The sequence below is a fragment of the Bubalus bubalis genome, chromosome 9, assembly GCF_019923935.1.
Source record: "Bubalus bubalis isolate 160015118507 breed Murrah chromosome 9, NDDB_SH_1, whole genome shotgun sequence".
Classification (NCBI taxonomy): domain Eukaryota; kingdom Metazoa; phylum Chordata; class Mammalia; order Artiodactyla; family Bovidae; genus Bubalus; species Bubalus bubalis.
The window spans coordinates 91,099,318-91,127,220 of NC_059165.1; the positions used below are offsets into that span (position 1 = coordinate 91,099,318).

The 27,903-nt window shown below is 49.2% G+C and overlaps 2 protein-coding genes across 3 annotated transcripts in view; one reads left to right on the top strand and one right to left on the bottom strand.

The window, feature by feature from the left end:
- The first annotated feature begins 1,860 nt into the window (after window positions 1–1,860).
- The window catches only part of ATCAY (ATCAY kinesin light chain interacting caytaxin), a 41,191-nt gene continuing 15,148 nt past the window's right edge, over window positions 1,861–27,903 (top strand). Inside the window, exons 1-6 of one of the 2 annotated variants that reach the window (XM_006042540.4) lie at window positions 1,864–2,539; window positions 4,881–4,998; window positions 19,227–19,285; window positions 24,851–25,072; window positions 26,591–26,776; window positions 27,177–27,279. In XM_006042540.4, the coding sequence (XP_006042602.2) occupies window positions 4,922–4,998; window positions 19,227–19,285; window positions 24,851–25,072; window positions 26,591–26,776; window positions 27,177–27,279 (647 nt within the window). In that variant the 5' untranslated portion in view covers window positions 1,864–2,539; window positions 4,881–4,921. Of the gene's footprint in view, window positions 2,540–4,880; window positions 4,999–19,226; window positions 19,286–24,850; window positions 25,073–26,590; window positions 26,777–27,176; window positions 27,280–27,903 lie in introns of both variants that reach the window. The other variant, XM_044947942.2, reaches the window with a different exon arrangement.
- LOC112577600 (small integral membrane protein 20) lies at window positions 21,605–22,360 on the bottom strand. The gene has a single exon (XM_025293207.3). It carries the CDS (start codon window positions 22,275–22,277, stop codon window positions 22,074–22,076), a length of 204 nt encoding a protein of 67 aa, XP_025148992.1. The 5' UTR covers window positions 22,278–22,360; the 3' UTR covers window positions 21,605–22,073.

Sequence of the window (27,903 nt, forward strand, 5' to 3'; positions counted from 1 at the left end):
AATAAACAAAAAAAAATGGCACATGCATACATACAATAAAATATATGATTCAACCAAAAAGATGAATGAAGCACTGACACGCACCACGATGCAGATGATCCTGGAAAAATGATGCTCAGTGAGAGAAGCCAGATACAGAAGATGGCATAGTAGATTATTCCATTGATATGAAATATCCTGAACAGGCAAATCCACAGAGACAGAAAGTGGATTAGTGGTTGCCAGGGGCTGGGAAGGGGGAATTAAAGGACTGCTTAATGTGTACAGGATTAAGGGTGATGAAAAGTTCTGGAACTAGATAGTGGTTATGGTGGCACAACACCATGAGTGTACTTAATGTCACTGAGCCATACACTTTCAAATGGCTAAAGTGGTAAATTTTATGTGATGCATACTTTGTACTTGCATGCATGTGCTCAGTCATGTCCTAACTTTGTGACCTGAGGGACTGCAGACTGCCAGTCTCCTCTGTCTATGGAACTTTCCAGGCAAGAATACTGGGGCGGGTTGCCATGCCCTTTTCCAGGGGATCTTCCCAAGCCAGGGATCAAACCAGTGTTTCCTACATCTCCTGCATTTTCAGGTGGACTCTTTACTGCTGAGCCACCTGGGAAGCTGACATGTATTTTACCACAGTGATAAAAAAAAAATTATATTGAAATACAGACTAGGTAATGAGAGGAAGGATAATGGAGTAAGAGGTAAAGGTAGGGGATGATCAGGGAAGGCCTCTCTGAGCTGACACCTGAATAAAGCAAACATCTGGGAGAAGGGCATTCCTGGCAGAGGGAACAGTTTGTGCAAAGGCCCTGTGGTGGGAATGAGCATGATATGTTCACAGAACAAGTGAAAAACCACCACAGTGATTAAGAGGCACAGGCGAGAACAACAGGTATCCAACCCTGCTTGGGGTTATGTATTAAGTTTTCTTGTGGCTGCCATAACAAAGTACCACACTAGGAGGCTCAAAACAATAGAAAAATAGTTGTTTTTTGTTTTTATCGTGCTGCATGGCATGTGTGATCTTAGTTCCCTGACCAGGGATTGGATCCGAGCCCCCTGCAATGGAAGCATGGACTTTTAACCACTGGACTGCCAGGGGAGTCCCAGAAATATTTTTCTCTCCCAATTTTGGAGGCCAGAAGTCTGAATATAGTGGCAAGGTTGGAGCCTTCTAGGGGCTGGGAGGAGAATCCACTGGGTGCTCCCCCCAGCTTCTAGAGACCGCCAGCCATCCTTCATGTCCCCTGGCTTGTAGATGCCTCACCCTGATCTCTGCCTCCATCTCACATCACGTCCCCCCTCCTCTTCTCTCATGAAGTTACTTGTCGTGGGATTTAGGGCTCATCTTTAATCCAGGATGATCTCATCTGGAGATCTTTAACTTAATTCCACCTGCAAAGACTCTTTTTTCCCAAATAAGGTTACATTCACAAGTTCCATGGGTTAAAACTTGGAGGTATCTTTTACCGGGGGGCGGAAGGCACCACTCAACCTGCTACCAGTCTAAACATAAAATCAGGAACAGCAGGAAAACACGCACAGAACTCTTCTCATGCTGTGGTATGTGCCAAGCACCCAGCCCGCATCACCTCATTAAATGCTGAAACGCCAGAGGCCTAACGTTTCCTTTTCGCAGATGAGGAAACTAAGGCCCAACAGGTACAATCACTTACCCAATCGAGTCCCCCAGCTCGTAGCTGAGCCAGAGTTCAAACCGATTATGGTCTGATTTCAGAGAGTGCGCTCTTAAGTCTATTCTACCGTCTTTCAGGGCGGGGCTACCGCACGCACACCTGCAGGGGGCGCCTTTCCCTCGGTGGCCCCGAGCGCGTGTGTCTAAGAATCTTTCTGCCTCCGCAGTACCCAGCCTGGTCCTCGGCACATGGGTCATAGGAAGTGGCCAGCTGAGGGACCCACGAAGTGGGTACAGGAGGTTATTATTCCTTCTCTCATATTCCAAGGAATGAGGCCATTGCTGCCATTTATTTATTTATTTGTTCCTTGTTTTTGTTTTTAAATCTGTGATGCGCCATCAGGAATCATTTCCGCTTCTGCCCCCAGTGAGGCTCAGCACTGCTCCCCTCTCAGCCAATGGAGAGCACCGATTCTGCCAGGGGGCTGTGCTTTTTGGTCAGCCCTGCCCCCACCCACCCACCCTGCACACAAAAGCAGCATAATTGACTGTCTTAAAGGAAGCCGAGCCTCTGCCAGCTACGAGCTGGCGAGAGGAAAATACCTCGGGAGGCACAAGCTGAGACAACGATGACCCAAGACGCAGCCGCGGCCGAGCAAGGGGGAGTCGACCGCTAACTACAAGCCTTCCCTGCCCGCTGCCCCACCATCCCTGGACAAAAAGCGCCCGTCTGCGCCCGCCGCGTTGCTCTGGGTGACCTTCCTTGGATGCAGAGTTCGCCCTGAGCGCATCTTCCTCGGATGCTCTGAAGGCCCGGGGACCGAGGTCTGCAGGCTCCCGGGGCTCGTCTTTGTTTGCGCTCACCCGGGAGAGGCCGCGGAGGTAGCCGGTACTCGCACGGAGGTGAGTCCACTTTCTCCCTGCCCTGTTGAGGAAGATCGTCCCCCATGTTTCCGGGGCTGCAAACCCGGCTTCTGGCAGATGGGCGGGTGGGAGCGGAGAGCCGGGGTACTTGGCGATTCTTGGAATGGCAACACCTCCATTTTTTCCCCACGCGGAGAAAACCATCCGCCGCGCGCGCGCGCATACACACATACACACCCACAAGGTTCACCTCGCGTGCCCACCGTTCACCTGGAAGGCAGAGGATTGCACCATTTCCAGGCTGTGTTGGAAGATTAGGCGGCTCAAACCCTCAGCCCCTCTCTGGGACGCTTCCTGCGAGACCAAAATGTACAACTCCCAACTCTGTGCGTTTCCTATTTATAACGCCGTGAGCGGATTTGTAAAAAGGATTTGACAGAAGTGCACGTAAAGGCTTGCCTATGGGGTGGGGAGGAAGGGAGATGGTTACAAACAAGAGATGCCTCCTCCTGTGTCTGAACTTGTATGCGAGGGGCTGATAATTCAGCACCACGGCAGAAAGGACCGCTTCTCAGCTTCCGCTCGCTGCCTCCTTATTCGATGGTCCTTGAATGTGAAGTGGGGACCAGAGGGCGGGAGTGTCCAGGGCCCAGCGGGACCCACCCACATCCCGGCATTTAGAGGATCGTGGGGCAGACATGTGAGGCTCCAGGCTCGGCTGTGGGTAGGGTAGCGGGGGTGGCCCTTTTCGGGGGGCTGAGGCCACACTCAGCTCAGGAGAAGGATACAGACGCAAAGACCACTCCCTTCATAAAGAAAATGAATTTCTACTGATGCGAACTTTCCCTTGCGGTAAGGTTCTGGGTGGCGGTTGCCCATAGCATCAGGAAGAGATCTCTCTTCTCCCCCCGCCCCCCGCCCTTCCGTACTGCGTCTTACAGTCCCTCCTCCATGAATGAGTGACGACATCCAGGGCAGTGACAAAATCGAGTGAGAAACTCTCACTGAATGGGGGAGGGTCACATTTCAGACACCCTCTCTCTCCTACCTGGCCCCCACCCTGCTCCCTCTGAGTCCTCCTTCTGAGTCCTCCCTCTGAGCCCCAATCCCAAAGGCAGACCCACCATCCACAGGGTTTTCCGTCCAGCGAGGGGCTTTGGAAGACACACCCAAATAGAGAGCCACCCACCAGCTTTAGAGAGGCAGCTGCGACGTTGGGGAGGGGGGAGGGCTGGACGCGGGACCTTAGGTGCTGGAGAGTGAAGATGACAACTTAATCTCAGCTCTACGGACGTTTGGGGCCAGATCATTTTTGATTAAGGGGGGACCATCCTGGACACTGTAAAGCATTGAGCAGCATCACTGTTCTCCACCCACTTGATGTCAGTAGCGCCCCTCTCCCCTGCATGTGACGACTAAAAACAGACCTCCAAACATTACCAAGTGACTGGTGAAGCAGGAGACAGCATCACCCCCAACTGAGAACCACTGGCTTAAAAGCACAGAACCTGTGCTATTCATTGGGTCATAAGATCTTGGGTGTAATTCCAAAAGGGATGTTAGAGGTTATTTCTGGATCCAGTCTTTCATTGATAGACAGGGAAACTGAGGCAGGGGAGGTCTGCCATGCCCCAGGGCATGTTCATGTTCATGCCCCAAGTTCAGTCTCACTCAGCAGTTCTGACCACACTCCCAGACAGCCCAGCACTTAAGCCACCATCTAGAGCACTAACCCCACCCCAACCTGCCCCCACCTGGTTCCTCACAACATTAAAAACAAAACTGGCATTTTGTGGTTAGTGAGAAATTACTATCCTCATTTCCAACCCCAGGCACTTTCTCACTGTCTTTTTTAGTTCTAGGGTCAGGTTATCAGGACTTGATTCTTCTTAGGGGCATGGGAGTAGCAGACAGAGGGGCAGGGGAGGTGGGCCAGAGCAGATAGAGGTGGTTGGGGTTAACCAGGTCCTGTCTGAATGTCAACCCCGGCAAGGAAACTTAATTATATCAGTCATTAGCACTTCAGGATAAATGACTTTAATTGCATTTGTGGCTTCCTAGTTGAAGTCCAAGGTAAGTGAGGGCAGGTGAGCCATGGGGAGGGTGGATTTCAGAGCTTCACTGGGAGGTAGTGTATAACTGGAGGCTCAGCCCCTCCTTTGGGTTCCAATTTCTGACCCACCCACATGGATTTTCAGCTTTCTATGTCTCTGTTTTCTCACCTGTGACATGGAGAAGCCTTATGGGTCCGGGCAGTGATTCAGTAAGATGACAGACACAAGTGCTCTTTGCAGATGGATCTCTGAAGTTCTGTGCATGGGTGGGGAATTGTCATTAGGACGATTGTCTAGTAAACCCTCCATCCACGGCTCTCCTTCAGGATTTACCCCTGCTTCAAGTCGGCACCTCTTCCCAGCTCTCATGGGAACCACCGAAGCCACACTCCGGATGGAGAACATGGACGTGAAGGAAGAATGGCATGATGAAGCTCTGCCCAGGTATGGCTCCCCCGGCCTGCGTGTCAGCCGTGGAGGGCATGGCCTGGCGGACACTTCTCCCAGGCGTGGTACAGACACCCCAGTTGACCCAGCCAAGTTCATAATTGGTATTTGCTGACTTAAGATGGATTTCCCACCTCTCCCTGTCCACCTCTGCCAAAATGCTAAAATAGCTCCCATTTCCACACTCTTGTAAGAATTCTAAACATTCTTCTATGAAGAAAACCATCTTATGGACTATTGGGCTTCCCTGGTGGCTCAGATGGTAAAGAATCTGCCTGCAATGTAGGAGACCCAGGTTCCATTCTTGGATCAGGAAGATCCCCTGGAGTAGGAAATGGCTAACCACTCCAGTATTCTTGTCTGGAGAATTCCATGGACTGAGGAGCCTGGTAGGCTACAGTCCATGGGGTCACAAAGAGGTGGACATGACTGAGCAACTGACACTTTCATGGGCTGTGATAGTCTTCCTACCTGGGTTCCCAAGAATCCAGGTAGTAGTGTGTTTTTATCTGTAGTAGCATATCCCCGCTTAAAATTGCTGGGTCAGATGTTCATTCCTTGAAAACTCCGGGTTTCAGCTTCCACGTGCTCCTGCCACTCTCCATCCTTTGTGCCCTCCGGCCCCTGCTGCTCCCTTCCTGTTCCTTCTGTGCTGGGCTGGCTCTGATATTCTGACTTTGCACTGGCTGTTCCCTCTGCCAGGCGTGCTCTTCCCCAGACACCTGCCTCCTTCAGATCTCCACCCACTGGCCACCTTCTTAGAGAGAAACTCCTAGCCCTTTAATTATCCCCCCCCCCCCAGTTCTTAAATTGTTTCCTTCCTATATAACAGCCCTCCAAGATATCCATGTCCTAGTCCCTCCCTGGAGAATGTTCCTTAATGTGGCAAAAGGCACTTTGCAAATATGATTGAGTTAAGGATCTCAAAATGGGGAGATGACAATCCTGGATTGTCGAGGGGGAGGTCCTCAATGTAATCACAGGATTCTGTATAACATAGTGGTCCCAAACCTGTTTGGCACCAGGGACAAGTTTCATGGAAGACAGTTTTTCCACAGACCTGGGGTGGGGGCAAGGGAATGGTTTTGGGATGATTCAAGTGCGTGGCATTTATTGTGCACTTTATTTCTATTATTATTACATCAGCTCCACCTCAGATCGTTAGGCATTAGATCCCAGAGTTTGAGGACCCCTAGTATAAAAGGATGGCAGGGGACTTTCCTGGCTGTCCAATGGTTAAGACCCCAAGCTTCCAGCGAAGGGAGTGCAGGTTCAATCCCTGGTTGGGGAAGTAAGATCCTACATGCCTCAGGGCACAGTCAAAAAAAAAAAAAAAAAGGAAGGTTTGTCTGCAGGTGTAGGAGCTGTGATGATGACAGTAACAACTTAGAGTCATGGGAGGAAGAGGCCACCCGGCCAGGGATGCAGTGCTGGTTTCTCCAGGAAAAACCAGCCCCATGAAACTGATTTCAGACTTACTTCTGGTGTCTAGATTCATAAGAGAATACATCTGTGCTGTTTGAAGCCACTAAATTTGGAACAATTTGTTACAGCAGCCACAGGAGACTCATACAATCTAATTCACTGACTATTCCATACACTTGTTTACAATCTGTTCTCCATGATGGATCCCATGAGAGCAGGGGCCTTTGGTGTGATCACAGGCATACAGTTGGTGCTCAGTAGATATGGGTGAATGGATGACAGTCATTAGTAGGAATGAAAAATCTTAAGAAGGGAGCCGTGTGTGGCTGAGGTACTTGTCTCTGTTTTCTCCTCCAGCAAGGCGTTAAGTAAGAGGAAATATCATCAGCACAGGCTCCCCCTGATTCAACTGCTCATCTCCCTCCCATTTTTTTTTTTCTTGGCCATGCTGCACGGCTTGCAGGATCTTAGTTCCCCAACTATGGATCGAACCCATGTCCCTTGCACTGCTATGTGGATTCTTAACCACTGAACCACCAGGGAAGTCCCTCCCTCCCACTCTTTAAAAAATATTTATTTATTTACTTGGCTGCATGGAGTCTTAGCTTTGGCACACAGACTCTCTAGTTGTGGCACGTGGATTTGGTTACCCCAAGGCATGTGGGATCTTAGTTCCCCGACCAAGGATCGAACTCATGTCCCCAGCATTGAAGGACAGATTCTTAACCGCTGGATTGCCAGAGAAGTCCCTCCCTCCCACTTTAATGCAAGGAGTTTATCCCAGGGAAATGATGCCCAAGAGTTAGTGGCATAACCATCTGGGAAGGAAGGTCAACGAGACTGGGCACATTCACCCTGGAAAAGAGAACTTGGGTAGGAGTTCCAGCTCCAGAAAGTCTCAGTGGGGGAGGGTGCTGAGGGCAGAACTAGGCTGAGGGACAGGCATGAAAGGTTTGCGTCTAATCTAGGCTCTTTGGACTCAAATGGCCCCATATGTGCATAGTCTATACGCCCATCCTTTCAAAAGCAGAACAGGCTGATGGGGGAGGTCTAGAGCTTCCTGTCAACCTGTCCCAGGAGAAGCCATGATGTTGAGGGCATCACCCCCTCATTTGAGAATCTTGGGCTTCTTGGCAGCCTAGTCCTTTTCACCCCAATCCTTGTGGTTTGTCTTCTTTTTTTTTTTTTTTTAATATTTATTTTATTTATTTATTTAGCTGCCCCGGGTCTTAGTTTAGGCATGCAGGATCTTTAGTTGTGGCATTCAATCTCTTAGTTGCATCACGTGGCATCTAGTTCCCTGACCAGGGAGCGAACCTAGGCCTCCTGCATTGGGAGCTCAGAGTCTTAGCCACTGGACCACTAGGGAAGTCCCTCTTGTGGTTCTTAAAGCAATAGATGCCCCACATCAGAATAACCAAGAATCTCTTGTCTGCCCAGTACCATTGTCTTCAGGAAGACTTAGTTTAAGAAGGAGATGGCAACTTCATTGGAGTCAAGCTCCTATTCATTCACCGTTAGAATGTCCTTTGTTCTACATTCCCCTGTGAAAGTCTTTCTCTTCAACTCAATACAAGGAGCACTGTTGCCTGGATGTGTAGAAAGGGGTTTCATGGGACTTCCTGGTGGTCCAGTGGTTAAGACTCTGCACTTCCAATGAAGGGAATGCAGGTTTGATCCCTGATCGGGGAACTAAGATCCCACATGCTGTGTGGTTTGGCCAAAAAAATAAAATAAAATAAATTTTTAAAGGAAAGGGATCTCATGATACCTGGCAGTTTGGGTGAACTAAAGATCATTTTTCTAACTTTTTATTTTGTATTGCGGTATAGCTGATTAACAATGTTGTGACAGTTTCAGGTGAACAGTGGAGGGACTCAGCCGTACATATTCACGTATCTGTTTTCCCCCCGACTCCCCTCCCGTGCAGGCTGCTACATAACATTGAGCAGAGTTGCCTGTGCTATATAGTAAGTCCTTGTTGGTTTTCCATTTTAAATATAGCACTGTGTACAAAAGTTTTGGCAGGGGCTCCACCCATGGCTAGAAATGCCCCAGAGTGGGCAAGAGCCGGCCACCTTGAGGAGCTGCCCCTCATCTGTGGAAGGTCTGTTTTGTCCCATAGAAAAGGCGGAATTAGATGGGGTGACCTCAATAGGTTCCTTCCAGCACCAAGCACTCTGGGAGTTTAGAAACATCTCCAACCAGTCTCAGCGTCGCTCGCCCTGTGGTCCCATGAACTCTGACCACCACTGAGACCAAAGCATTCCCAGGTCCAGACTTCAAAAACCTTCTGATTCAACCCCGCCTCCCCAGGTGGCAAACTCCAAGCCTTCCTGGACATTAAAAAAAAAAAAATTCTCTGATGACAGCACAAAACTCACCTTGCTCACTCTAGTTTTATTTCAAGCGACACAGCGGAAACAAGATGGCACAAGCTGTGGAACCAGATGCCAGTGGGTTCCGATCCCAGTTCTCTGATGGGCTTGTGCGGCCACCTCGGACAGCTCTTTGAGCATCTCTGTGCCTCAGTTTTCCTAACTGTAGAATAGGGACAGTCATTCCTGGCTCACAAAGTCGTTTGAGAATTTGATGCTGCCTGCAGCATCATTTTTCTTTTCCTTCTTTTTTACGTATTTATCTTTTGGCTGCACCTCAGAGGTAGACGGGATCTTAGATCCCCAACCACGCACCCCCTTCAGTGGAAGCTCAGAGTCGTAACCACTGGACCATGAGGGAAGTCTCAACATTATTCTTTTTTTTTTTAAGTTTTCTTTGGTATGGACCATTTTAAAGTCTTTATTAAATTTGTTACAATATTACTTCTGTTTGATGTTTTGGTTTTTTGATTATAAGGCAGGTGGGAGTCTAGCTCCCCAACCACAGGTATTGAACCCTCAGCCCCTGCATTGGGAGGCGAGGTCCTCGTCACTGGACCCCCAGGGAAGTCCCAGCATCATTGTTATCAGCTTGTATCTCCTTCACTCTGGTTCCTTTTACCCATCCCCCACCCCCCAATAAAAGAGACCCTCCTCTCCCAAGCCTCCTTGAGACAAAGTGGGGCTGACTGCAGCTGTACGTGTGAATTTCAAGTAAGATTCCCCAGCTGCAAAGGGCTCCTCTCCCCCATTCAGTGGTTCAGTGTTCACAGGATAAGTGGCTGGCTGTGCAACCCCGGGTTGGGTCGGGAACATGCCTTCGTTGAGGCACTGTCCTCCTCATTCCGGGAGGAGTGAGTAAAGCTCTTTATATAGCGTCCAGATGCAGCCCAACATAAGCACGTCTGTCTGAGTCAGACAACCCCTGATTCTATTCCTTCCAGCACACTGATCCCTTCCTGGGGCCTCTCCCAGCTTCCCCCGGGTATGTCCGGGCATGCAAACTGTGCCTGTTTTCTGCAGTGTCTTTCCGCACTTGTGCAGATTCCCATGGACTATAGCTGAGGGCTGCCTGGAGATGACCCATTCACTGCCTCCTTTGCCCATCCATTCATTCTAGCGATGTGCACCAACTGTGCCAGGCCGTGGGTGAGACTCTGGGGACACCTGGCAAACAGGAGACCTGCCCTCATGGGGTGCTGGAAGAACAGGGCAGAGACAGGTGGTCCCTTATAACCTCACCAGCCAATGGAAAACTGAAGCTGGGTTCTTGGCACCTGGAGCAAGCCTGGGTGGGGTCTGACTGGGTTGGGGAGGTTAGAGGAGGAGCTGACCTTGAGTGATGAGGGGGGAACAGGGAAAAGAGGCTGAGGGTAGCAATCAAGCATTCCAAGCAATGAGAGTAGCATGTGCAAAGGCCCTGGGGCCAGTGGAAGCAGATTGAGGGACTGAAGGAAAGTTGGATGGGGAAACTGAGGACCTAGGTGGGGAGGGGTTTGGCTAGCATCTTACAGCCAAGGAGGTGGGTGCAGGATTAGGTGTCTCAGCCTGTGGGTTTTGTTTGTAAATTTTTTTTCTTTTTCAGGGGGCTGTGCTAGGTCTTGCCGCATCTGGGCTCTTCATTGTGTTTGTAATTTTTTTTAGTTTCCTTTATTGGAGTATAGTCAATGATGCCAACCAAAAGAGGATGAGATGGTTGGATGGCATCATCAACTCAATGGACATGAGTTTGAGCAAACTCTGGAGGATAGTGAAAGACAGGGAAGCCTGGCATGCAGCAGTTCATGGGATCACAAAGAGTCAAACATGACTTAGCAACTGGACGACAAATAGTTGGTTAACAATGTTGTGTTAGTATCTGCTGTGCAGCAAAGTGAGTCAGTTATATGTATGCATATATTCACTCTTTTTATAAATTATATTCCCATATAGGTCATTACAGAGCATTGAAGAGAGTTCCCTGTGCTATACAGTAGATCCTTATTAGTTATTTATTTTATATATGGTAGTGTATATGGGCTTTCCCAGTGGCTCAGTGGCAAAAAAAAAAAATTCTGCCTGCAATGCAGGAGACACAGATTCAGTCCCGAGGTTGGGAAGATCCCTCAGAGGAGGGCATGGCAACCCAATCCAGTATTCTTGTCTGAAGAATCCCATGGACAGAGAAGCCTGGTGGGCTACAGTCCATGGGGTCGCAAAGAATCGGACACAATTGAAGCGACTGAGCCCACCCACTATGTATATGTCAATCCCAATCTCCCGATTTATCCCTCTCCCTTGTAACTTTTTATTCTGACATAGTCCCAAGCTTAGAAAATAAAAATTGTAAGAATGGTGTAAGGAATATCTGTAAACTTTTACCCAGATTTGCTGACTCTTGAGATTTTATTGATACTTCCTTTACTGTTCTCCCTTCTCCTCCTCTGTCTCTCTCGGTGTCTGTCTGTCTGTTATCTGTCTATCTACCTTTGCTCAGTCTCTGTCTATATGCACCTATCCCTGCACAGGGTAGGCCAAGCATGCTCCCTCTCCAAGTTCAATGCACACACAGCAGTGATTGCATGTTGTCCAGCTCAGCAGTCCAAAAACTGTCAGGCAGGAGCCGTGGGTTTAGGGCAGGAAGTGATGGGGCGCCCTGAGCGTCCCCTGTCCCCCACCCACTCCAGCGTTTCTCTTTCATGAACTCCAGCGACGCTGGGCTGTCACAATAGAATACGGCACACGGGGCAGCTTCAACAGCAGGTGTTTATTCTTACACAGCTCTGGAGGCTGGGTGTCTGAGATCATGGTGCCAGCAGGGCTGGCTTCTGGTGAGGGCTTTCTTTCTGGCTTCTTGTGACATGGCATTTCCTCTGTTCTCAGTGGTGGAGAGAGAGCTTTCTCGTGGCTCTCCCTCCTCTTGTAAGGCCACAGTCCTAAGGGATCAGGGCCCCACATATTTTTTTTTTGACTGCTTATGTGGGATCTTAGTTCCCCAACCAGGGGTCAAACCCCCACTTTCTGCAGTGGAAGGATGGAGTCCCAACCACTGGACCACCAGAGAGGTCCCAGGGCTACACACTTTTGACCTCTTTCAATCTCAATTGCTTCTTAAAGACCCTGTCTCCAAACACAGTCATACTAGGCATTGGGAGAACACAGTTAGGTCCAGAACATCCTGTTTGCATCCGCTGAGCCAGCGTGACTGCCGGGGGTGAAGTGAGGGATGGGGAGCGAGGGCTGGGAGGTCTGTGATTCTGCTCACAACCCCAGGCTTTCTTTTTTAAAAATATTTCTTTACCTTGCCAGGTCTTAGTTGTGGCTAGATCTGTAGTTGCAGCATGTGGGGTCTAGTTCCCTGACCAGGGATCAAACACAGGCCTCGTGCATTGGGAGTGTGGAGTATTAGCCACTGGACCACCAGGGAAGTTCCCCCACAAGGCTTTCTGATCCAGCCAAGAGGTGATGGTGCTGGGAGAGACCAGAACAAGATGAATGGGAAAAGGTGTCAGAAAGTGCAGAGAAGGGTAGATTTATCTGAGTGTCTGAAACCACCAAAGTTGCCTATAATTTTTGAAGGCCTCTCCACAGTTCCCTTGACATAGGTTTGCAAGAGTCCTATTATAAGCCCTGGAGCTGCTAGTCCAGCTTTGAGCCTTGGAAAAGCCTACTTAATGCTCAGAAAGAGTTTTTGCTGTTACCCTGCACCAGAGGTGGCTGTGGATCAGGCAGAAGTAGAGGCTGGGAAGCCCTGGAGGGGAGACTGAGGCAGCATGGCCAATCTGAAGGCCATCGAAGCCCTGGAGCACTGTTTGGGAAGCAGTGCTCAGTCATATCCAACTCTTTGTGACCCCGTGGACTGTAATCTGCCAGGCTTCTCAGTCCATGGGATTTCCCAGGCAACAATACTGGAGTGGGTTGCTATTCCCTTTTCCGGCAGTCTTCCCAACCCAGGGATCAAATCTGTGTCTCCTGCATTGGCAGGCAGATTCTTTCACCACTGAGCCACTTGGGAAGCCACTTGGGAAGCAGAAGGCATAGTCAAAGGTCCTGGGGCCCACAGTTTATTCCAAATTCCTTTCTTTCACACTATGAATAACATTAAGACAGAGTCTAGGACCTGAGGGTGGAACTAGGTCTAGGGGCGACCTCTGAAGCCAGAACTATTGCAATATCGGCTGATTCTGAGTGACAGGTATTTCTTGATTTTGGCCTTTCCCTGCCACTTGCAAAATGTGCCCTGACTCAATCTTTCCTTCAACAGACCCTTGCTGAGGGCTGCTTCTTCCAGGGCCAGGCCTGTGACTCACCAAAGCGAGAGAGGAAGAGGCGGAATGCAGGGGTGAGGTGGAGGTCAGGTTCAGACAGGGTCTTTTGGAGGACACTGACCCAGCCTCAAAGGCTAAGCAATTTCACTGGGCAAAGAAAGCAGGAAGTGGCCCCTGTAGTCAGCGGGGGCAGGATGTGCAAAGGCATTGGGACAGAGAGGATCTTTGCAGGGTAGGGACTGCAGTATGTAAGAGAGCCTGGTTAGATCACAGGTGTCAGGGCGGAGGGTTCACAGACGTCATGTCCAGAAGGAATGCCCAGGAGGGAAATTTGGATAGTGCTTTAACAAAGTACCACAAGCTGGCTTAAAACAAGAGACATTTTCTCTCAGTTCTGGAGGCTAAATATCCAAAATCAAGGTGTCAGCAGGGCCATAGCTCCCTCTGAAGGTGCTGGGGAAGGATCCTCACTGCCTCTTCCTGCTTTGGGTGGTGGTCGGCCATTCCTGATGTTCTTTGGCTTCTATATGCATCACTGCTTTCCTCCATCTTTTTTTTAAGCTTGTGTTTTATTTTTTAGTTTTTAAAAAAAATTTTGGCATATAGTTGGTTTCCAATATTGTGTTTGTTTCAGGTGTACAGCAAGTGAGTCAATTATATGCATATACGTGTATCCACTCTTTTTTAGCTTCTGTTCCCATATAGGTCATTACAGAGTACTGTAGAGTTCCCTCTGCTATACAATAGGCCCTTATTAGTTAGCTATTTTATGTATAGTAGTGTGTATGGTGGGATAGCAGCACTCGTTCAATGGACATGAACTTGGGCAAAGCCCAGGAGATAGTGAGGGACAAGGAGGCCTGGCGTGCTGCGGGCTATGGAGTCACAGAAGTCAGACTTGCCTTAGTGACTGAACAACTGCAAAGTATGTACATGTCCATCTTAATCTTCCTATTTATCCCCCCACTTACCCTCTGGTAACCATAAGTTTATTTTCTACATCTGTAACTCTTTCTGTTTTGTAGATAAGTTCATTTGTACCATTTTTTTAGATTCCACATATAAGCAATATCATGATATTTGTCTTTCTCTGTCTGACTTACTTCACTCAGTATGACAATCTCAAGGTATATCCTTGTTGCTGCAAATGGCATTATTTTCTTCTTTTTTATGGCTGTAATATTCCATGGCCTATAGGTCCCACATCTTCTTTATCCATTCATCCATCAGTGGGCATTTAGGTTGCTTCCATGTCTTAGCTATTGTAAATAGTGCCGTAATGAACATAAGGGTGTATACATCTTTTCAAATTTTGGTTTTCTCTGGATATACGCCCAGGAGTGGGATTGCTGGATCATAGGGTGACTCTATTTTTAGGTTTTGAAGGAATTTCCATACTGTTCTCATAGTGACTCACCAATTTACATTCCCACCAACAGTGTAGGAGGGTTCCCTTTCCTCCACATCTTCTCCAGCATATATTGTTTGCAGGCTTTTTGATAATGGTCATTTGGACCAGTGTGAGGTGGTACCTCATTGTAGTTTTGATTTTGCATCTGCCTCCATCTTCCCATGGCCCTCTCCTCTGTGTGTGTGTCCAAACTTCCCTCTTCTTATGAGCCCATCAATGAGTCTCGTATGACTTCATCTTAACTTAATGATGTCTGCAACTATTCCAAATAGGTCACATTCCTAGGTACTGGGAGTTCAGACCTGAGTTACGTTTTGAGGGGATGCAAGCCAACCCACGCCAGAAGGATTAAGCCACACTGTACACCTGGTGGAGTCGGGGGACCCCACTTTTCACATGGGTTTCCCAACACAGAAAGCAGGTGCTACATGGAGCCATCTGGATCCACTTGGAGTTTGTGAAGGGGTTTCAGGTCTGCAGAAGCTGAGATCTTTCTGATGCTCGGGGAATAAACCCCAGTACTTTGGCCTTGTGATGTGAAGAGCTGACTCATTGGAAAAGACCTTGATGCTGAGAAAATTGAAGGCAGGAAGAGAAGAAGGCGACAGAAAGTGAGATGGTTGGATGGCATTACCGACTCAATGGACATGAATTTGAGCAAGCTCCAGGAGTTGGTGAAGGATAGGGAAGCCTGGCATGCTGCAGCCCATAGGGTCACGAAGAGCCAGATGGAACTGAGCAACTGAACACTTGGCCTTGAAAGCTGCAGCACTGTGGATCTGAGGGGCTGGTGCACATGTGCAGACTGGGCACAAGGGGGCAGTAGTGGGCAGTGACTGGACTCAGCTCAGCCAGTATGAATGGTTCAGCCCTCCCTACTCTCCCTAGTTTAACCTTGGTTTCCTCCTCTGTGAAACGGTCTTCTCCCTGCCTCATAGGGATGCTGTGAGGAGCAAATAAGATGATGCATTTCAACAAGATGTCAACATTTCAACACAGGGAGTATCCTGCCGTGGGGTAGATGACGGTTCTAGCTGATTCTAGCACAACAGGACTTCAGCCTCAAACTGATAGGTGCAGGGAAGGCAGAGTCAATGAGAAAAAGGAACTAGAAGGAAATTCCAACATCCAGGTGAGCAGGGGTTGTGGACAGTCAGCTCCTGGTGGTGGTTACCATACAAGGAGGGCAGATCTGATTCAAGAACAGACTGAAATCTAGGCTTTTTGTGTCTCATCTCTGATTTGACAGCGAGTTAAAAATGTTGTGAAATGCTGTGTGGGCAGGACAGAGCTAGCGGCGGTTCATCAGCTGCCAGTCTGCAATTTGGGAGCACAATTTCAGGTAACCTTGCAAGAAGGCGGTGTGCCGCCTGTCCTCTGGAACCCTGGACGTATTCGTGAATTACCAGCTGCCCTCCCCATGTCCAGAGCATGGGTGTCAGCTGCAGACCAGAGATGCAGAGCAATGTGTACACGAAATGGGCATGGGAGTTGTCTTATCTCAATCTGAAAGGAAGATGCCTCTTTAAAATCTTCTGACTTAATCTGAACCTTGTTTTTTGCTTTTTTAAATGGAGGTGAAATTTCCATAATATAAAAATAGCCATCTTAAATGCACAACTCATCTGTTGTGCAACCATCAACTCTATTTAGTTCTAAAACATTCCATCACCCCAAAATGAAACCATCCCCATCAGCAGCCACTCCCCATTTCCCTGGCAACCACAAACCCACTCTCCATGTCTGTGGATTTGCCTGTTTTCTATGTCTCATGTAAATGGAGTCACACCCTGTGTGTCCTTCTGCATCTGGCTTCTCTCACCGAGCGTCCTGTTCTCAGGGGTCCCTCCACATGCTAGCCAGTGTCAGCGCTTCTCTCCTTTTTGAAGCTGAATAATATTCCAGTCTGTGGATGGACCCTGTTTTGTTAATCCATTCATCACTTGATAGACATTTGGGTTGTCTCCAGTGTGATCACGCTGCTGTAAAGCATTCAGGTATAAGTTTTTGCATAGATGTGTGTCTTCATTTCCTTTGCACCCCTGCTTAGTTTTGACTTTTGACTTCCATGAGAACAGGGAGTCACCTAGTTCATCCTTTACCTCCAAGACCCACCAATACTCCTGGAAGATAGTGGTTACTCAAAGAACATTCAAAGGATGGTGAATGGGAAAAAGGTGGGCGAGGTGGGGGAAGGGTGTGGAGGAAGAAGCATGATTAGATTCCATCCTGCAGAGGGTGCCAGCTCATGCCCTACAAAGAACAGAGGCGATAGAATAAATGTGTCCGTGTTGTTGTTCAGCTACTAAGTCGTGTCTGACTCTTTGCAACCCCATGGACTGCAGCACACCAGGCTGTCCTTCACTATCTCCCAGAGTTTGCTCAAGGTTATGTCCATTGAGTTGAGGATGCCATCCAACCATCTCCTCCTCTGTCGCCTCCTCCTCCTCTTGCCCTCAATCTCTCCCAGCATCAGGATCTTTTCCAATGCGCTGGCTCTTTGCGTCAGGTGGCCGAAGTATTGGAGCTTCAGCTTCAGCATCAGTCCTTCCAATGAATGAATTTCAGGGTTGATTTCCTTTAGGATTGACAAGGGACTCAAGAGTCTTCTGCAGCACCACAATTCGAAAAGAAAAGAAAAAATGCCCTACTGTCCTTCTCCATCAAAACAGTTCCCGTTTTGCTGAGCTGGCACTGCTGAGTTGTAGAGATGAATTACCGCTGCAGTGCCTCCCTGAGTCAGCAGGCCCTGCAGCTGGAGCCCCTGACGGACCCGTGCACTCTGCAAACCCTTCTGCCTGAGTATTTCCTTGGGAAACAAAGGAGCCGGAGCACATGGGTCAGAATCAGGCAGAGTGAGCTCTGGTCCAAAAAACAGTCTGGGCATTGCCAGGAAAAGCAGGTCTTGTTTTGCAAATTCGTGCTCCACCAATTAAAGGGGCACAGATGCATAGCTGGCTGCCTTTCTTTTTTGAAAATTTTACTTTTTAGTAGCTTTAGATTTACAGAAAAGTTGCAAGAATATTACAGAAAACTTCCAAACACACACCTCCTGTAATTCACATCTTACATGAAGCTGATACTTATGATACAATTAATAGACTGGTATTGACACATAATTATTAACCAAAGTCCACAATTTATTGAGATATCCATAGCAATTTTCTCCTAATATTCTTTTTCTTTCCTAGGATCCCACCCAAGTCCCCACGTAACATTTAGTCATCATGTCTCCTTAGGTTTCTCTGGGCTGTGACAGTTTCTCAGACTTTAAAAAAGAAAAAGATTTTTTGATGTAGACCATTTTAAAATTCTTTATTGAATTTGTTACAACGTTGCTTCTGTTTTAAGTTCTGGGCCAGGAGGCATGTGGGATCTTAGCTCCCCTGACCAGGGATCGAACCCTCGCCCCCTGCATTGGTAGGCGAAGTCTTGACCATTGGACCTCCAGGGAAGTCCATCACAGACTTTCCTTGTTGTTGATGCCCTTGACGGCTTTGAGGAGGACTGGGGTCAGAGATTTGGTAGAACTTCCCTCCGTGGGAGTTTGTCTGGTGTTTTTCTCATGATGACACCGGAGCGCTGGGTGTGGGGGGAGGACACAGGTGAGAGGCCGTCTCATCCATCATCTTGGGGTGCCTGTCATCAGCATAACTCTTCTTTGGTGTTGAGCTGGGTCCCCAGGCTGAGGTCGTGCTGGTCAGGTGTCTCAACTGTAGAGTCACGCCTCCCTTTTCCCATACTGTCCCCTTTGGAAGGAAGTCACCGTGCCCAACTCATGCTTACGGAGAAGTTACTCTCCATCTTCTTGGGGCTAGAGTATTTACATACATTATTTGAAATTCTTCTGTGCAAGAAAAATTTGTCTCTTCTCCCCATGTTTATTTATTCAATCACTTGCTTACTTCTATATGGACTTGTGGACATTTTATTTTGTACTTTGAATCACCATCCAATACTTTATGATATATTTTGTTGGTCAGGCCTGTCCAGCATGGGCCATGGAGAGCTCTCTCAGTTGTCTGCTATGTCTGTCGGACAATTTCTGGCTCATCGGAAACCAAATCCTGTGGGGTCAGCCCATGAAGGATGCTGCTTATATTCCAAATATAATATAGATGAGACCCTCCTTTTCTCTGGGCCCCAGCTTTTACTATCCAAAAAAAAAGGTTTATGGGACTTCCCTGGTTCACCTTCCAATGCAGGGGGCAAGTGTTCCATCCCTAGTGGGAGAGCTAAGATCCCACATGCAGCAAAAAAAATCAAAACATTTTTTAAAAAAGAGCAATAGTGTAACACATTCAATACGTGTGTATGTTAGAGGCTTCAGTCATGTCTCTCTTTGCCCCGCGATGGACTGCAGCCTACCAGGCTCCTCTATCCATGAGATTCTCCAGGCAAGAATACTGGAGTGGGTTTCCATACCCTCCTCCATGGGATCTTCCTGACTCAGGGATCGAACCCAGGTCTCTTGCATTGCAGGCTGATTCTTTACTATTTGAGTCACCAAGAAAGCCCAACAAATCGTCCACATCAAAAAAAAAAGTATTAAAAAAAAAGCTTAATATTTGTTAGATGATCTGATGAGAGCCCTCTGGCGCTGATGGTTTGTGATTTTCTGTGCTCATGAACAGATGTATTTTCTCCCAGTGATTTCCCAACACTAAACAAATTCTGTTGCTATCATTCTGCCTGAACTCCACACTTCTGCGGCTGGACTTGTGGTGCCTGGTGGCTGGTGTCCACTCCCGGCTGGGTCTGCAGGCCACTCCCAGAAGAGACGGGGATGGACTTGCTTGGCAGCCCCACAGAAGACACGTCCTGTAAGTTTCCATGTGTGCAGAAATGGGCACATGATCTGGGCTCTGCCCGGGACTGTAACTGTAGAAATGTCAGAGGCCATGCCTCCTGGGTGGAATGTCACAAAAGGAGGTGGTTCAGCTCCAAGGCCTGTAGGGAAAAGCGACTGTGGTGGTGGCCCGGAGATGTGTATGGGGTCAGTGTGTGGAGTTTCTGTGTGTCCTTGAACTGGTGGCTCAGCCTCTCTGTGCCTCCAATTCCTTATGTACCAAATGCAGGTAGTGAGCCTTCCACAGAAGGGGTATACAAGGATTAAATGAGATGGTCTATGTAAAGTGCCCAGGGGAATGCCAGGCATAAAATCAGGAGGGCTCTCCTGCCCTGAGCACTCAAGAGGGCTCATGGGTCTGAGGACCCAAAGGCCTAGACTTTGAAAACAGGGGGTCTCGGGCAGCCAGATGGGCTACCTCAAACACATGTTCTCCTCGATGGCATCTCCTGGCAGAGTCCTGCTGAGAGCTCCCATTCTGCCTGCATCTCCCCCATGCAGCCCATCACAGAGCCCACCCTAGAGAGGAAAGATTGCCCAGAGAGGGAAAGCTATATCCCTGAGGTCACACAGCAGCGAGTACCAACTCTGCCCACCCCCGTACCATACTATGCCCATAAGCCAGGTAGGGAGATCAAGTTGTCCCAGTTCTCTGGGACCAATCTGTATGGATCTGAATGGTTCGTCACCCTAGAGTACCAGCCATTTTTCCCACCTGAGCATATATTCTCTGCCCAGTGTTGTCACGTCCCCACAGGGTGACCTTGGGTGACTCCCTTCTCCCCTCTGGGTCTCCACGTCCCACTTCTGTAAAACGAGGGGTGTGTGGTAACAGTACCTCACTTCCCAAGTGTGACTACCTCAATGATGGCCCCCAAAGGTATCCAGATTCTAATTCTAGGAAACCACAAATGTTCCCTCAGGTGGCAAAAGCAATTTTGCAGGTAGGATTAAGTTAAGGAACTTGAGGGACCTCCGTGGTGGCTCTGTGGTAAAGAATCCGCCTGCCAATGCAAGAGCCATGGGTTCAATCCCTGATCCAGGAAGATCCCACATGCTGTGGAGCAACTAAATCCATGCACCACAACTACCCAGCCCACACTCTAGAGCCCGTGCTCAGCAGCAGGAGAAACCACCGCAGTGAGAAGCCTGCGCACGGCAACTAGAGTAGCCCCTGCTCACTGCAACTAGAGAAAGCCTGCATGCAGCAACAAGACCCAGTGCAGGCAAAAATAAATAAGCAAATAAATTATTTTTTTTTGAAAGAAACTTGAGACAGGGGATGTGAACGTTAATTGTATAGAAGCCAGCTCCATGGTCAAACATGATTCTAGATATTTCCGTTGAGGGAGTTTTCTAAATGAGATTTATATTTAAATTCATGCACTTTGAATAAAGCAGATTGCCTGTCGTTGTGTGGGTGGGCCACATTTAATCAGTTGAAGGGTTCAAGGTGTGGGGGCGTCGGGGCAGGGAACTCAGGTGCGATTCATCCTGGGGCAAAATTCCTCTCCAACTGTGAACCTATGAAATCAAGCAATTTCTCTGCTTCCAAAGTACAAAGGTGAGACAGGCACAGAATAGATATTCCCACTGCAAATGGGAGAAATTGGAAGGATGAAGGGGTCACGAGTCCCAACAAGTCTGAAATTTGGCAGGGCAAATTCCACTAGATTTTTTTAAAGGCAAATTCCATTAGGTTTTAAGGCTGAAGAATCACCCTCTTTGGTTCAGTGCCCTTTCCTCCGGGTCCACATGGTGACATTACTGCCTCTGTGGTTCCCGCACTTTCAATCTTGCAGTCACCATGCTGTGATCCACAACCAGATCCCACCAGCAAAAGCAGAAGTATTCTTTTAAAATATTTGTTTCTTTGGGTGGGTTGGGTCTTAGTTGTGGTGCACAGGCTTCTTTGTTCCATGGCATGTGGAATCTTAGTTCCTGGAAGAATGAATGAATGAAAATAGTCACTCAGTCATGTCCGACTCTTTGCAACCCCATGAACTGCAGCCCACCGGGCTCCTCTGTCCATGGAATTCTCCAGGCAAGAATGCTGGGGTGGGTTGCCATGCCCTTCTCCAGGGGATCTTCCTGATCCAGGGATTGAACCCAGGTCTCCTACATTGTGGGTAGGTTCTTTACCACCTGAGCTACCAGGGAAGCCAGAATCAAACAAAATTCCCTGCATTGAAAGACAGATTTTTTTTTTTTTTTTAGTTTGCTTCAAATTTGTTTATTTCTCAACATGCAGCAACCTTCCTAATGAGATAGTTGAGTTGAACTATTTATTCTTAAAGAGTACAATGTACCTTGTCCTCAAAGAGTTTTATCAACTTTAACATTTTCAAAGAGCCCTATGAGGCTGCTCAATATGGTAGTTTTCCCCTGAAATTTCCTATTTGGAGGATGGCAAAACAGTCTAGAATCTTCCCCAGTCTACTAGTTGCTTGTATTCATATCACAGCTTGGCTGGCTAAGAGGTAGAGACTGAATAATACGTAGATAGCCTTCAAGTCCAGCTGAGTGAGACAGCTTCATTTTTAGAAAGGAAACCAAATCATGGAAACCCTCCTAATAGTATGATTTGTTCCAGGGTCCTTTTAAGAAGGGACGTACTCCTCATGCATAGGACTTTTTATGGCCTTCCAGAGTTTTCTGCTCCAGCCAGCGTTCTCTAGCCAGGTGACTTATTGAACTTGCTGCAGAACTGAAAGCATGAAGTCTCTTGTCTACTTTCATAATTAGAGGTGGTGTTAGTCTTCTCATTTCCGGCCAAATGGATCCGACCACACTTTCAACCCTGGTGGCTGCACGTCTTCTTGAACAATACCAGCTCGATTTATGACTTGTTCCTTCTTGTACTCCTCCAGCCGCATTAAGGGCCGGAAGTAGATGGGGTAGAAGGCGGCGCCGATCAGGGAGATGAAGCCGCCGAAAATGAGAGCAGTGCGCAGGTTCCGGGACATGGCTCCAGCCGGGGCTACCCGGATTCTCCGAGTGCCCGGGACTCTCCAAACCCGGCTCTCACCGGCTGGGCCGTAACCCCGCTCCTGAAAGACAGATTCTTAAGCAATGACCACCAGGTTAAGCAGTATTTTAAATCAAGCACGCCTGATTCACTGCTCCCAATACACTTCCCATGAAAAAGGCAGGGTAAGTTGAGAGGACTGGGGTCAAATCCCTGGGAAGGTCCCTGCCTCAATGTCCCCATCTGTAAAATGGGTAATATTTCCCATCACACAAAGCCATGGTGAGAGCAAGAAATTATGCCAGTGCCTCACATATAGCAGACACTCGGTAAACATGACATGGGTTGGTTTGTTTTTTTTTTTTCCATTTCATTTATTTGTTTATTTTTGTCTGTGCTAGGCCTTCATTCAGAGAAGGCAATGGCACCCCACTCCAGTACTCTTGCTTGGAAAATCCCATGGATGGAGGAGCCTGGTAGGCTGCAGTCCATGGGGTCGCTAGGAGTCGGACACGACTGAGCGACTTCACTCTCACTTTTCACTTTCATGCATTGGAGAAGGAAATGGCAACCCACTCCAGTGTTCGTGCCTGGAGAATCCCAGGGACGGGGGAGCCTGGTGGGCTGCCGTCTATGGGGTTGCACAGAGTCGGACACGTCTGAAGCGCCTTAGCAGCAGGCCTTCATTGCTGTACAAGGGCTTTCTCTAGTTGCAGCAAGCGAGGGCTGTTCTCTATTTGTAGTATGCAGGCTTTTCATTGTGGTGGCTTCTCTTATTGCAGAGCACGGGCTCTAGAGTGCAGGCTCAGTAATTGTGGTGCTTCGGCTTAGTTGATCCGAGGCATGTGGGATCTTCCCAGGTCAAGGATTGAGCCTGTGTCTTCTGAATTAGCAAGCAGATTCCTAACCACTAGACTACAAGGGAGGTCTGTAACTTGCGTCTTTATAATTTTTTGCCAAGCATATTTTTATACCGCAGTGTCTCTCGAAGCACTCTGACCTGTTGCTTATGGATCAAGAGATTCAAAGTGAAAAAAAAAAAATATGAGATTCAAAATGAAAACAAAAGGTAGTCCAAGGATTTCCCTGGTGGTTCATTGGCTGACTCCAAGCTTCCAATGCAGGGGACACGGGTTTGATCCCTGGTCAGGGAACTAGATCCCACATGCTGCAAGTAAGACCAATCAAAGCACAATCAAATACATAAATAAAAATAAATACTTTTTAAAAATGTGGTCCATTTAATTATGGATCTATGAATGTCATCCAATATAAGAGAGGGGCAAGATTCTCCTTGATGTTGTTCAGTCGCTCAGTCGTGTCCAACTCTCTGCGACTCCATGGACTGCAGCATACCAGGATTCCCTGTCCTTCACTGTCTCCTGGGGTTTGCTCAGACTTATGTCCATTGAGTTGGTGAGGGACTCTCTGACTCATTTATTGATTTTGTCTTCAAAGGCTGTGTAATGAAACGGAGAATTTCTGGGGTCTCTGGAAAGTCAGCCTCTTTTTCCAGAGCTGCCTTTGGGGGAGGGGGTGGCTTTCCTCCCCTTGTAAACCCCATAAGCCTGAGGGGTTAGCTCTGCTCCAAGGGCTGTTAGATGGTTTTAACCCCCTGGGGGCAGCCCAGGAGGTGAAACCACCTTTTATAAGGAGACCAGAGTCCAGGCTAAGAGTCTTTAGGAGGAAGTGGTCCAAGCCATGGGGAATATCCACCCCCATGGGCTTCAGAGTGACATGGGAAGATCCTGCCTCCCTGTGCCTCAGTTTACTCATCTGTCCAATGGGGCAGTAGCAAGGTTGCAACTGACTCAGCGGTAAAGAATCCACCTGCCAATGCAGGAGATCCAGGAGACACAAGAGACATGGATTCGATCCCTGGGTCGGGAATATCCCCTGGAGGAGGGCATGGCAACCCACTTCAATATTCTTGCCTGGAGAATCCCATGGATAGAGGAGCCTGGCAGGCTACAGTCCATGGGGTGGGAAACAGTCAGACATGACTGAACACACATATCTGTCTAGAGAAGTCAGAACATGAAAATGTGGGCCAGGGCCTGGCCTGTGTTATGTGATCACCAAAAGTTAATTGTTAGAGTCATACATCCCAGAAAGGCAAAAAGCAGAACTCGGACATTCTCCATCAGCCTTAGCCAGAAGGAACAAAAGGCGCAGATACTGGCAGATCTGGAGCTCAACCTGGGGACCAGGCTGCCTGGGCTCTAATCCCCATGTCATTGTTTGACCTTGGCTCAACTCACCTGTGAGTCCCATTTTGCAGATGGTAAAACTGAGTCAAGCTCAGAGCAAGGTGGCACTGCAGGGTCACAGAGCTGGTGGGTAGCAAGGTCAGGCTCTGAACCCAGGACTGTCCAACGTCCAAGTGTCTACCCTTGACCTCCGAGCTGGATGGTTCCATTAACTGCTGCTGTGAAAGGATGTTGTCTGATTTCTAAGCACTCCCCATGGAAGGGCAGAGCACATCTCTGTAGGGTCTGGAAAAGGAGAAGGGAAGAAAAAACAAGCGACTTTGGTTTTGCTTTGACTTTCTGTTTTCCCTTTCCCCCACAGCCCCTCCCAACACGCTGAACTTCAACGGGGCTCATCGTAAGCGAAAGACGCTGGTGGCCCCTGAGATCAACATTTCCCTGGACCAGAGTGAGGGCTCCCTGCTGTCAGATGACTTCCTGGACACCCCCGATGACCTGGACATCAACGTGGATGACATTGAGACCCCTGATGAGACCGACTCACTGGAGTTCCTGGGGAATGGCAATGAGCTGGAGTGGGAAGGTGAGGTCGGTTGCTCACCGTCCCTACCCAATCCCCAAATCAGACCCCAGTGCTCCTCTCAGCTTCTGGGGCCATCTTGCCAGAGTCCCCCCCTCCTCCCTTCCCAGAGGTTCAAGGTGGGCAGGGCTTCTTTTGTTGTTTTTTGGGGGGTATTTTTGGCCATGCTGTGTGGCATTTTAGTTCCCAGACCAGGGATGGAACTTGTTCCCCTGCATTGGAAGCATGGAATCTTAACCACTGGCTCACCAGGGAAGTCCTGGGGCAGGGCTTCCAACCCAAGACTCCCAAAACAGGCCCTGGGACTCCACGTGCATTCTCTCATGGACTTGTGGACTTTGCTGGGAGACGTGTCTTTCACCCGATTCACTTGATCAAAGGTGATCAAGACCAGAAGGAGGGGCCGCCCCCTGATTCCACAAGTGTACGTGAAGTGGGTCTTGATTGCCATGTGGAGGTAGGGTAGAGAGGGCAGGGATCCGTCGGGAAAACACGGTGCCTGCCTGCTCTCAGGGCAGTCAGAAAGCAGGGCTCTGGGTAACAGAACAAATGGACACAAGGTAATTGCACCTGGTCGCTGGTGCTGTGGGAGAAATAGGTGATGGGAGAGGGCAGGGGGGCTCATTCAGGCGATTCAACCCTCCCAAGGGACACTGGGCCACATTTGGGGCATCTGTGGTTGTCACAACTGGGGGGATCCTGGCATCAAGGGGGTGGGATCAGGGATGCTGCTCCACACCCTGTAGTGCCCAGGATGCCCCCCACAGGCAGTGACTGGCCCTGAATGTCCACAATGCCCAGCCCAAGACGCCCTGAACCAGGCTTCCTAGGGTGAGGAGCGTTCTTCGGCAGGGTTGTCGGGACTGGCCTCACTGGGTGGGTATTACTGGGGCTGATATTCCAAGGCAAGAACACAGTCAGAAAGATAGCAACAGGGAATTTCCCTGGTGGTCCAGTGGCTAAGACCCCATGCTCCCAATGCAGGGGCCCAAGCTCGATCCCTGATCAGGAAACTAGGTTCCGCATGCTGCAACTAAAGATCCTGCATGCTGCTACTAACAGGGCGCAACCAAATAAGTACTTTTTTAAAAGGTAGCAATGGCGGTGTCCATGGGGACAGAAGCAGAGGCGCAGCGTTTGTTGGGTGGATGTGAAATATGAAGGGGAAAGAGGTCGAAGATGGTAGCTGGGTTTGGGGCCTGAGCAGCTGGGAAAACAGCCAGGCTCTTTTCTGAGGCGGGAAGATTGCAGGATGACAGATGGGCAAGAGACAGATAATTTCAAGAGTGGTTAAGAACCCCCGAGAAGCCCAGAGAGGGAAAAAAAGTGTACGAGGTCATTCAGCAAGAAATGGGCTCTACCCAGCAAAAGGGTGAGACGAGTGGTCTTCCTCTGGCCTGGGGAGGAGAGGAAGAAGCTCTGTGGCCACGGGTGGCCAAGGCAGCTCAGAGAGGGAGGCTGGGATGAGATGTCCAGATTCAGGCATCCCTCTTTCTCACCCTCCCTGCTGCCCTGCTCCAGATGACACCCCCGTGGCTGCTGCCAAGAACATGCCTGGGGACAGCGCGGATCTGTTTGGGGACGGCTCAGCGGAGGACGGCAGCGCAGCCAACGGGCGTCTGTGGAGGACAGTGATCATTGGGGAACAGGAACACCGGATCGATCTACACATGATCCGGCCCTACATGAGGGTGGTGACCCACGGAGGTGAGACCATGCCCCGAGGGCCCCCTCCTGGCTCCAACAACTAGAGGGCCCAGCAGCGGTCCTCTCTGAACCTCGGTCTCTTCTTCTGAGCCAGGGGGATGTTAAACTGTAGTGTCTAGGTGTGCAGGGATGAAACTCACATGGGGGCAAGGCTTAGACATGTGGGGGCACACCAGAGGTGCCCGTGAGGGTGGCTGGCATCCCCCATGGAAGGTGTTTTCTGGCTTCTTTAGCCAGGGTGCTGGGGCTCAGAGCTGTGTCCTCTGAGTATGGACAGTGAGTGGGAGGGGGCTGGCCAGCTATGAGATGCATGCATGTGGCAGAGCACAGGGCAACTCAGAGCTGGGAGAGGGCTCTGCCCAGCCCTGTCCAGCGCTGCTCACCAGCTGCCTCTCCTCAGGGTACTACGGAGAAGGTCTCAATGCCATTATCGTCTTTGCTGCCTGCTTCCTCCCAGACAGCAGCTCCCCTGACTACCACTACATCATGGAGAACCTCTTCCTGTAAGTGATCTGGCTGCTCCATCCCAGCTGCCCACAGTTCTGAGGTTCCCAGCCGGTGGGCAGGACAGGCAGCAAGGATCACACTGGGTGGTTCTGCCTGGCACCAGGGAAGGGCTGGACCGGGGCAGACCTGCATCTGAGTCCTCTGCTTGCCCGCTGGGCCTCCCTGCTGCCGTTGTCATCATCACTGGCATTTACGGAAGCCCACCCGGGGTGCTCAGCGGTAAAGAATCCACCCGCCAATGCAGGAGACACAAGAGACATGGGTTCGATCCCTGCGTTAGCAAAATCTCCTGGAGGAGGACATAGCAACCCACTCCAGTATTCTTGCCTGGAGAATCCCATGGATAGAGCAGCCTGGCAGGCCCCAGTCCTTAGGGTCACACAGAATCAGACTCGACTGAAGTGACTGAGCACGCATGCACACTATGCGGTAGCCACAATGCTAAGGGCTTTGTATGTGAGAGCATGTTCCATCCCCAACAAGACTCTGTGGGGTAGTTACAGTTGCCTCCCATTCTGTGGCTGCAGTGCTTGAGGCACAGAGAGGTTAAGTCACTTGCCCAAGGACATACAGGTAGTTTTGCTAGGATGGAGACAGATAATTAAGCATAAAGCACCTGG